The sequence below is a fragment of the Merops nubicus genome, unplaced genomic scaffold, assembly GCF_000691845.1.
Source record: "Merops nubicus isolate BGI_N331 unplaced genomic scaffold, ASM69184v1 scaffold44007, whole genome shotgun sequence".
Classification (NCBI taxonomy): Eukaryota; Metazoa; Chordata; class Aves; order Coraciiformes; family Meropidae; genus Merops; species Merops nubicus.
In genome coordinates, this window is record NW_008621864.1 from 60,648 (window position 1) to 71,356 (window position 10,709).

The 10,709-nt window shown below is 41.3% G+C and overlaps 1 protein-coding gene across 1 annotated transcript in view; it reads left to right on the plus strand.

Annotated features, from left to right (window-relative positions):
• The window catches only part of LOC103777060 (zinc finger protein Helios-like), a gene marked incomplete at its 3' end in the record, with an annotated part of 68,798 nt that extends 58,631 nt beyond the window's left edge, over positions 1 to 10,167 (plus strand). Inside the window, exons 3-4 of the mRNA XM_008944598.1 lie at positions 241 to 507; positions 9,898 to 10,167. Coding sequence (XP_008942846.1) covers positions 241 to 507; positions 9,898 to 10,167 — 537 coding nt within the window. The remainder of the gene's footprint in view (positions 1 to 240; positions 508 to 9,897) is intronic.
• Between the last annotated feature and the right edge of the window lie 542 nt (positions 10,168 to 10,709).

Here is a 10,709-nt window from a genome sequence, read left to right on the forward strand (position 1 = left end):
TAGTTTCTAAGCTGCCAAATAGGGATAGAAATTAGGAGTTTAATAAAGAAACAAGGCCTTGAAGAAATACACAGTTGTAACTTGTAGTGCCATCACCATCATGAGGGCCTTATGTTCTTTAGAGCTTCAAGGCTGTGCTTTAATATTGATCACAGTAGAAACTGATCGTGATATTAGCAATTGAGAACTTAGAAAATACCCATTTTTAATTTTTTTATTTTATTTTTTTTTTTATTTCAGCAAATTCAGTAAAGCTAGAAATGCAAAGTGATGAGGAATGTGAGAGGAAGCCCCTGGGTCAGGAAGATGAGATCAGGGCTCATGATGAAGGAAGCAGCCTGGAAGAGCCCCTCACTGAGAGTAACGAGCTGGCGGATAACAGAAAGATCCAGGAGCTATCAAGCGAGGGAGGAATCCGGCTTCCGAATGGTAAACTGAAATGTGACGTCTGTGGCATGGTTTGCATTGGGCCCAATGTGCTAATGGTACATAAAAGGAGCCACACTGGTAAGCAGCTGAAAGAAAATCTGATGACTGCCTGTGGCATCTGATGTTGATGTTAACTGACAACTCTTCTCTCTTCCCTTTTTGTTCGTGGGGCAGCAGGAGGCTGGGGAGGGGAAAGATGGGCTTTGTTGGTTTGGTTCTCTTCCTGCTCCCCAAATCCTAAAGGTGCTGTTTCTAGCAAGCATACTGCTTCCTAGATCTAGTTTTCCAGCCTTTGGTTTTTAAAAATAGCACAAAAATCTGGAAATTGTCTTTTTTACTGACCAGGGACAAGATGCTGAAAGTTGGTCTCTGGCATGGGAATGTGTGTGGTGTGCGCATGCGTGAGGTTTTTGAGTCTTTAAGGTGAGTCTTAGTTGGTCTTCCTCTGGAGGTGCTCACAGGTGGTGGACAACTGCAGCAGCTTTCTGAATATCTCACACCTCCTTTGCAGGTGGCTGGACGTAATGCTGGTGGCCTGGCAAGCTGAGAATTAGTAAATACCCCAGGGGTCACTCGTTACCTAGCGATCCTGATGCCAAGGTGGGCTTGCTGCTCACCACGTGACAGCCCCAGCAGGGAAACCTCAACTGAATTGCTCTTGTGGTCTAGTGCTTGGCTCCACCTCACCATCCAGATACCATTTCTGTGGCACCTTTCAATGCCTGCATTCTCCTATCATTTATTCTTATTTCTGTTTTTATTTCTATTAGTGCTGCTACTGCCTGGAGACCAAAATAGCTTACTAGGCTTATGAATTTGAGAATTCAAGAGACAGACAAAACCTTTGCAATATGCTGATTGAGCAGGTCTTTGCGGCCTTAAAAGGCTTTGAGTTCAAAAAAAGGAATTTCAGGGGAGTTTTGGCTAATATGACAAACTGGGGTCCCCAAAAGAGGCTGGTACTCACCTCTGCTGCTCTTTGGGTGGGAGTGACAGTTTCCTCCAACATGATAAAGGTACAGAGGGTGCCAGAAGACAGTGCTCTCCAGTCTTGAAGGGGTCTACCTGGCAGGGCCTTTGATTCAAAAAAGCACTTAAGCTTGTGCTTAACTTTTAAGATATTAAAGCACGTGTAAGTTGACTGAAGTGCTACAGAGTGTGCTTAACTTAAGATACACACTTAAATCTTATTAAGGTTAAGCACAGGTTTCTGTGTTGGAGCCTCAGTGGGTGTTTGTCATTCTTCATATTTTTTGGGCAAAATGAAAGATAATGGGGGAAGATACTCATGCTGACTGTGAGATACCTGCTAAGATGTAAGAAGAAAAGTGGGGTTTTAAGGTAGAATAAGAAAGACTTGATGTAATCCCTTTGTAAACCTGGTAGTTTGCAGTTAGGTAGCGTGGTCTTGATGGGAAAGAAATCAATAGGATTTCTGTACAGAGAGATAATAAATACATATTACATAGTTAATGCCCTGTATGTAAGTTGTATTGATAATAACTTCACGTAAATGTATAATGCAAAGCATTGCAGTATCATTTATGATGCAGTCATGATTTTAGGCAGCGGTTATGACAGGGGAAAAGCATTAGCTGGAGATCCAAAACCTTGATTAACAATTCGACATGCTCTTACTAGGAAAGGAAAAGAGAATCAAGAATGCAGCAGACAGAGTCCTCAGCTTTCAACCTCTCTACAAGTTTTCATTGGCACCTGCACGTATATGAGCCATATGTATTGTAGGTGCATCAGAGTCCACGTATTTGAACTTGAGCAGCTAAATTAGACCTGCTAAATTTAGGTTTCAGTACTTCATTAAACGGTCTGCATTTTTTTGAGCTACTGAGTAGCTAGCACATCTTTTAAATACAGCCAAGCTGCCTTTTTCATTTCGAAGACAACATGGAAATGCAAAGTGAATGGAGCGAAATCTTGTCTGGGCGCAGGCAGGACGGCTGCGTGCAGGGAGGAGTTGCATAACTGCTGCCTGTGGTGGCTTTTGCCCTCGGGCTGCTGCTGGTTCCTCCTAGAACTCTGACTCTTTTCCCATCTGAGTGGAGGAGCCGTGATGTATTGCTCTATACAGATGATTTCAAGCATATAGAAATGGCATTCCTTTTAATGCGCAGCTCGGTGCTCTGCTCTCAACAGAGAGAGCAGTTGGCAAATTTTGCGGGGGATTTTTCTTCCCCCTCCACTCCCCCTGCTTTGTTTGTTTGTTTGTCTTTTAATACATGCTGCTGCTTCACTGTCCACAACAGAAGGAGAAGTTTGCTTGGATTTCCACATCCTTGATTTGAAGGAATATTTTTAACATACTGGTATTTGTCTTTTAAAGAGCAGCATTTTAAAATATATTGCCACTTCCTCAGCAGCCAGGCCCAATGGGCTGGCCCCAGCTCTGGAATGACTACCTGTGGGTAGTCTGGTTTTGCAGCCCAAGGGAGAATGGTGGAGGGAAGGGAGGTTGTCCCTGGTGAGTGGAAACGGATGATACTCTATCAGCTAATGCAACCGGCATGTAAATCCTTGCCTCTCAAAGCCAGCTGAGTATGTTTTGGGAGCTGAATCCCGCCTTATTCTCATCTTTATCTGTACATAACTAAAGCACGGTCTGGCCAGTTGTTTGTATTGGCAAAAACTAAAGTCCTTTTGCCTTCCCAAAAAAACCTGTCAGCATTCTATGAAAATCAGACAAAATGCTGTGGTCTGTAGTAGAGGCTGTAATTTGCCCATATGCTGGGAGAAGAGTGTGGCTTTCCTTACACCAAGGACCTAGGATTTGCAAGAAACTGTGCCCTATGGCTTTGGCTGCATTATGCACATGAAGGGCCAGTGTTCTCCAGCCATTATTCATCTGTTTCCTGAGGAGCAGTTGCCTTCCTGGCAATGTTATCATGATTCACTCAAACAGATACAGGGATGGGGAAAATAATCTGTGCTGTAGATGAACTCCATGTCCCATCTCTCATACTAGTGTGCTGGAGCGTCCATTTCCTCTGCTGCCTGCAGTGGCCCCTTCTGGAGGGCTGGAAGGGACAACAGCAGCCCCTAGACCAAGCTGGGGATTGCCCATTCATCCCATGGATCCACTGGTCCACAGCACCTCGGCCACAGAGCCCACGGCTCTGCTCATCCGACTGCCAAACACGAGGTTTCTCTGAAAAACTGAAAATTCAGGTGAAGCGTTTTTCTAATCTGCATGGGCATCAGGAGAGGGCCTTTCTATTTATTTGTCATTGCTGACAGAAAATAAATAAAACACTCAACGTGGGAATTAAGCATGATGCACTCCCCCTTTAGGGAGCGAGGTAACCCCCCCACCTCTTCCCTCACATGCCACGTCCTCCTGTCAGAAAAACAGCACGTGTCAGGCTTGATTTATTTTCCTCTTTGCCCATACTATCTTCTTTTGGTCCAAATTTCATATTCCACAGCACATGTCCCAAGTTGCAGTATCTTTATCAGAGTTTTTTGTTACTGCAGGAGATGACTGGTCACATAATATTGCCACTGGATACTCCGGGGGCTTGTGCTTTGGGATGTAGAGGGAAGGGGAGAGGGAGAAGATAAGGTCAATAATCCAATTTGTCTGAGGTGATGAAAAGGGACTCCAGTGATTTCTCACCTCTTTAGGGTTTCTGCTAGTGAGCCTGAATTAAAATTTCCGCACTCCTCTTTTTTGGTGAAACAGGAACCATTTGCTGGTACAGCCGTGCTGCTGCCACTTCTGTGGTCTGTGAGGTCAATGTGTTGTTCCCTCTTGCGCTGTGAATTGTGATTTTTATTTTATTTTTTTAATTTTTTTTTCTCCACCACAATGTCCAGTCCTTTATCCTAGTCCACTAGTGGATTTTGAAACACGTTATTTCTAAGGAAGGGTTGGGGTCTTATTGTTTTAAGAACACCCTGAGGTTAAATGCTTTCTCTGTGTGGACACAGTGGGACAGGGACAGAGCAAAGCTGGGTCCTCAGGTGCAGGGCACAATGCAGCAGGCAGTGGGGATAGCAGTCTTGCCCCACTTTCTCTTTGGGCTGCTGGTAGGTTGTTGTTAGGCTTTTCTGGAATACTGACTACAGGATGGTCTCAGATCTTTGCTTGCACTCCACGTCGTGCATTTTAGTACCATAAAGTCAGTGAAATGAGACAAATTAGGTGCTTATTCAGGAAAACCCTTAACTTCTCCTGTAGCTTCCAGAGCGTTGTAACTGAACATATGCAACACTGGAACTCTGAATGGCTTTTTTTTTTCCCTCACATTGTTCAAATTTTTGGGGTGTGTTTAATAAGCAAGGAAAAACCCAATTATAAAATCACAGAATGTTTTGGGTTCGAGGGGACCTTAAATCATCTGGTTCCAACCCCGTGGGCACCTCCTACCAGACTGGGTTGCACAAGGCCCCAGCTGACCTGGTCTTGATGCTGTTCAGTATAAAAGACTTTTATGCCTAAAGCAGCTAACCAGGAGCAAATTTAAACAAATGAGCGTATTGACACATTATAATTAACTGCATTGAACTGCCTGTCTTTTTCTTCTATTAGAAAGGTTTTATTTCATTTAATGTGTAACCTAGTGCAGGCTTCTACCTCTTGCAATATGAATCAATTTGGCACTGAATCAAAAATTGTAGGGCCGAAATTCTAGAAGTGATGTTTTCTACTTAGCTTCCTCAATGTAACTTCTCTGAAAGTCTCTTTTTCTACTTAATCATCAGGAAGGGGAGCTCAGATTTTCAAAACTGTTCTCTGTATTTAGTCACAGAACTCAGTAGCTGAATTCTGCTGACATTTTTGCCAGTTCACTAAAGGATTTTCCTCTCTTTAAGAATCTGGTCATAAATTTGTGTACAGAGGACAATTGGAAATCACCCAGGATTTCCCAGGAATTTTTCATGAGAGATTTGTCACTAGTGTTTTATGATAAATTGCACTACGTGGAAGTAGGTTTTTCCCAACAAAAAACACTAGTAAAATCACCGATTTCCAGCCACATGCAGCCTGTTAAGTGAATCTGTCCTTGCTTTCCATGTTATTGGAAAGAGACTTTAAAACCAGTGTTTTCTAAAAAAAAAGTAATTAAAACAATCACAGGAAGGGGCTTGAGCACTGCTGTAGAAATAACTAGGCCTCGATGTTAAGAAGAACATTATTTTGTGAGTTGCTCCATTTGATTTTGAAGGGACAAAAGTTACTAGCCAAGGGTTATGAAAATCTAAGTCTTCTTGGTTGTGAGGTCTGCAAGCTCTTTGTCCTCCGTCGAATCTCTGGTTTGATACAGAAAATATCTGTGTATTTTGCAGCAGTGTGAGATTCAAAGAAGGATAACTCATACTGAAACTTCTGCACAGCACTTGGGTGCTGAGGTGGTAAAGGAGAGATCTTGTGCAGGGAAGCTTCCTATTAAGCAGGAAAAGGAGTTGGTTTGCTGTTTGCAATAACATTTGACATAGACACAGTAAAAAATGCAAGCTATTAGTAGGAAGTTAAATCAGTTTGCCTGGTTTCAGGTTGTATGAATTAGACAGTGCTCGTGGCTCATCCTGTGAAGTTTCCAACCAGTTGCCATATATTAAAGATACTATGAAAGGACAGTGTCTTGCTAACAACTCTGACTTTGTTGGTCCACTTCATCTTTTATCTCAGTATTTGTTTATACAACAGAAAATTAACTTGTGTACTTTAGATGCTGGTGTAGCTAAAGAGCAGTAATATTTTGTTATTATTTTTCCTGGAGGAGACATAGCTGCAATGGATGCATGTTAAACAACAAACTGTGAGGTTTCAGCAGTATTTTACTGTAATTTAGAGGTAAATATTTGAAGTTGTACCTTTTAATTAATATTTAACTATAAAATTATAAAACCCCGTGGGTTTATTTATTTCTTAATTTATTATCAGGGCTGTTCCCTGGTATGAGCCCCTGTTACTAAGCCTTTAGGAAAGGTAATACTTTGCAGCTCTTAGGACAAGGCTTACCTTGCCTGGTCCGTTCCTGAAGTAACTTCCAATAATTAAATTCCCTGTGCTGCAGAACAAGACTTTGTAGGCATTCTTGGGTTTGTCTGGCTTTAGATCTTAAACCTGGAATTGGAAAGGAAAGAAACATCATTTTGTTTGGTTAGCTGTTCTTCTCCCCTCTCCCCACTCAGAATGTAATTTTTTTATTTTTTATTTTTTTTATCACTACAATTTGAGGGGTTTCTGCCCTGGTTTAGCTCTAAAATGGAGAAAAGGTTTAATACTTAAAGTAGACTAAAAAATATTTTGCAGTTTCATTGCAGTCACATAGTTTCTAGTGCTGTAAATCAAAAAGCTCTTGGTCACCTTTCAGTGCATCTTCTTATAAGGAGTTTTCATTTTGCCAATAAAGTAAAAAATAGATTAGTATAATTACAGTCAAATGATACACACGGCTACAAATGGTGAAAAAACACGTTGTGCTTATAATTGTCTTTACCCTCTTGTAGTCGTGTATACACCTGTTTAATAGGTCTGTAGTTTCTGGGATGTCTATGCTGCCATCACCCCCAAAGACAGAAAAACATTTTAAACCCAGTCAAAGACTGTCAGGTAGAAAAGAAGTGTCTTTTAAAAGTTCTTGTGAGTAGATGTTTAGTTTGAAGTGTGTTTAACTTCAGCCTACGGATAAAAACTTTTCGTTTTCACAGAAGAGTAAGAGAAGTAAATAAGGAAGTCAAGGTTGTTATTTTTTTATTGGGAAATAATAATACTGGAGAACTGCTTACCAACCTACTAGGAAAAGACAGCAGCAGAAATAATTGGAAAACAGTCTTGGCAAGTCACTGAAGTGATAAAGCAGGCTGGCTTGCTAGTATCTGAAGTCAACATCGGACAGCACAGTTCTTGGAAAAGCAGCAAAATTGTCTTACTGTTCAGCCTTTACATTTTTTCTGCACCCTTCTATTGGATAATGGTCTCAGATTAGCTGTGCTGAATGCAAAAGCTTCATAATCAATAGCATGAAGGTGTGACTAATATTAACAGTCATCCCGCAAGGCTGCAGCTTAAACAAGGAGCAGGAATCAAATGATGGGACAAGAGTACAACAAACGGATCAAAGCAGCTATTTACCCAGAATTAAGCCAGTAAGAAAAATGAATCCATGCTGGCTTTAAATAGATACAAAGGTTATTTAAGGTAAAATGTGCTATTCTAGCAGATGTTGTCCATTGCAAGAGAGGAGCGGGCTATTGTCGACTTTGTGGTGAGTGTTTTCATGTTATCTTTGCCACCAAACAGTGGTGCAATGACTGTTTGAATTCCTGACCGAAGGCTTTCAGCATCTCTTCAGCTGCCAGTTTGTTGAGAAATAAAACCTGCTCATATGTGGCTTCCAAAATATCGAAGATAAGGGGGTGATGTAGTGGGTAAAACACATTGACTGTGTGGAACAGAGCAGAGTAAAAGGAAAGGCTTTAGACTTGGTAAGAAACTTGCTATCTTCTTTAATGTTGTCATCCTGAAACTGAAGCTATCATTCCTGATTGCTGAGAAACATGTCAAAGGAAGGGGCTTTGCCTGTTTTCTCAGGCAGCGAAAGCAAAACAGAAAAGAAAAAAAAACATATATTTTTCTACTGCAACCTCTTTGTATATCTCTGTTACGGACGTTCTGAAATGATATAAAAGATGATAATGGCTAATCAGATCCTTTAAGTATAGTGTGGGAGTTTGAAAGGGAAACCACAAACTTTTTATCAATTCCAATGAGCTTGTGTTCAGTATATTTGAAGAAGAGCTTTATGCCCTGATTTTTTTATTTATTTATTTAAATCATTACTCCATAACATTCTTGGCAAGATTGTAGGAACTTTAGTATCTTCTTCAGTGCATCTGCAGCGGTTTCAGAGATAATTTCCAGCTCACTCACGTGAAGTGAAGTTGCAGAGGTATGGCATATGTATGGCACACCTGCCTTTTGCTGTCTCCCTGGCAGGATTGTAATGCTGGCAGTGATTTAAACCACTGAAGCAGGAATTGCTTGTGGACATCTGTAGGAGCTCTCTTACTCCCTCTCTTTCCATTTGAATCTACAGACTTATTTTTAACTTTACAATAAACACATGAACTACTTTGATAAAAACGTAGCATTCATTTTGTCCAGCAAGAGAGTAATCGTTCTACAGCAGTTGAAAAAGGCTTTGGAGATATGTGACAGATCATGGAACTTATTTGTTTTTCACGGGACCTGTGCTCCAGGCCAGACAATTCAACCTCAGAAAGTCCCACCAGGATTTGACTGAGGCTCCGTAATGAGTGATGCACTGAAAAAAATGAATGAGGCTGCTTACGTGTGAAATCTGACATTCAAGACCTGGTTGAACCGGGGTCCTACTTGATGAAAATGTTTCAGCATCTAAAGCCCAGCTGAAATAAAGTGCTTAGGCAAGTGGCCAGCACAAGTATATGCTTGTGCCCAGTTGATTTGCACAGTGGGACACCAGCAGATGATTAGAACTGACTGCCTGCCCAAGAATGCTGCAACAGTCTGAGTGTCACCCAAAAATATTTAAAATGGAGTATGGTTTTGATAGTATTTCACAAAACCTGTGTAAGTTTTGCAGGCTTTTTTCTCTAAATAATAATTTAAAAAAAAAAAAAAAAAGTGTGGGTTTTTTTATGGCTGCAATCCCCTCTGCCCAGGGCAAATATGAAGGATTAGCATCAGAATTAAGTTGTGTGTGTGTGTGTGTGTGTGTGTGTGTGAATGCATGGGGTGAATGAAGAGGGCAAGGTATAGAGTTTCTGTTAACACTGTTATATTTTTTTAATCAAACAGGTCTTTTCCATCAGTTCTAGTTGGAGCACAAATTTGCTTATTTCACAGTTTAACAGTGTAAGGTTTTTCTCAGTGTTTGCTACTGCCCAGAGCTTGTGGGCCTGGTCCTCACTGGCATCGATTCTCTTCGTATGACTCTAGTAATGCAAAGCAGCCTTTAAAAAGGCATTTCAATTAAAGTATAATGTAAGCAAAAGATTTGGTTTGAGGCAAAGACCTTAACATCTGTCCAAGTCCAATTGCTGTGATCAGTTCTAAATACTCATGTGAATTGGACCTATACTAAAAATAAGTGCAAAACCATAGAAATAAATACTACAAAACCACAGTTATGGATCTAAATTTTGAGCAGAGCTCATTTTTTTTTTTTTATGAAGGATAAAACCTCTGAGGTGGAGAACTTTAAGAAAATCAGGCTGCATTAATCACCTCAAGGTAAAACTGTCAAATCATTATTGGAGGTTTTGCCCATTGTACAAAAGAAGCCACCTCTGACTTTGACCATCACAAAAGTGCCATGTGATGGTGGTGGTGGGGACTGTACCTATGTAAGATGGCACGGTTACAAAAAGTTCCCACTCTTTGACTATATCTTTTTAGGATAACGGGCTCCATGCACCTTATGATGTTTTTTAACATCTCTCTCACTTCCGTTTTCCTTCCAGGTGAACGTCCGTTCCACTGTAACCAGTGTGGAGCTTCTTTTACCCAGAAGGGGAATCTGCTGAGGCACATCAAGTTGCACTCTGGGGAGAAACCGTTCAAATGTCCCTTCTGCAGCTATGCCTGCCGACGGAGGGATGCCCTCACAGGACACCTCAGGACGCACTCTGGTGAGCCCACCTGGTCTTCTCTTCCCTCTTGGTTTTTCCTGTGGCGTTGCTGTTCAAGAGAAGCAGGTTGTGAAAATAACTGTGTGCTCCTGGTCACTTCGGGTTTGTAGCATCCTCTTCAGATAGCACAGCTCTGAACTTCGGGAAAGCCTTGATGTGAATCAGAAAAGTTGTGGTTCAGCCACACCTCTTCTTTTGTATAACTGAGGTCCTCTGCTGATGCTATCGCGTTTCCTTTTGAATATCTCCTTGGGTGTATCCAGGCTTCTCTGGCAGATGGTGTTGACACTCTCAGCCCCAAAGCGGCTGTGAAATTCCAAAGATCGCAAAGAATAACTGTGTGCTCTTGGAAGCCTGCTTTGCAGTTCAGAACCATATCTTCATCTAATAAATGCCATATGCTGGTGAAGTTCATACTTGTTCATTTTTCAAAAAAACTCCTAATTGCATTTTTGATTCAGTTACATGTCGCTGTAAAGTCCTGACTGTTGGCAGCCACAGCACTCGCCCTACAGCAGAAGGTGGTGGAGGGGGATTGGCTTGGTCTTGTCTTGCTGCTTTATAGTATTATATGTCTGTCATGTAGACTTCATACAGTTTCTTGACATATTCTAAAGAAATACCTGTCACATAACTGCATGTTA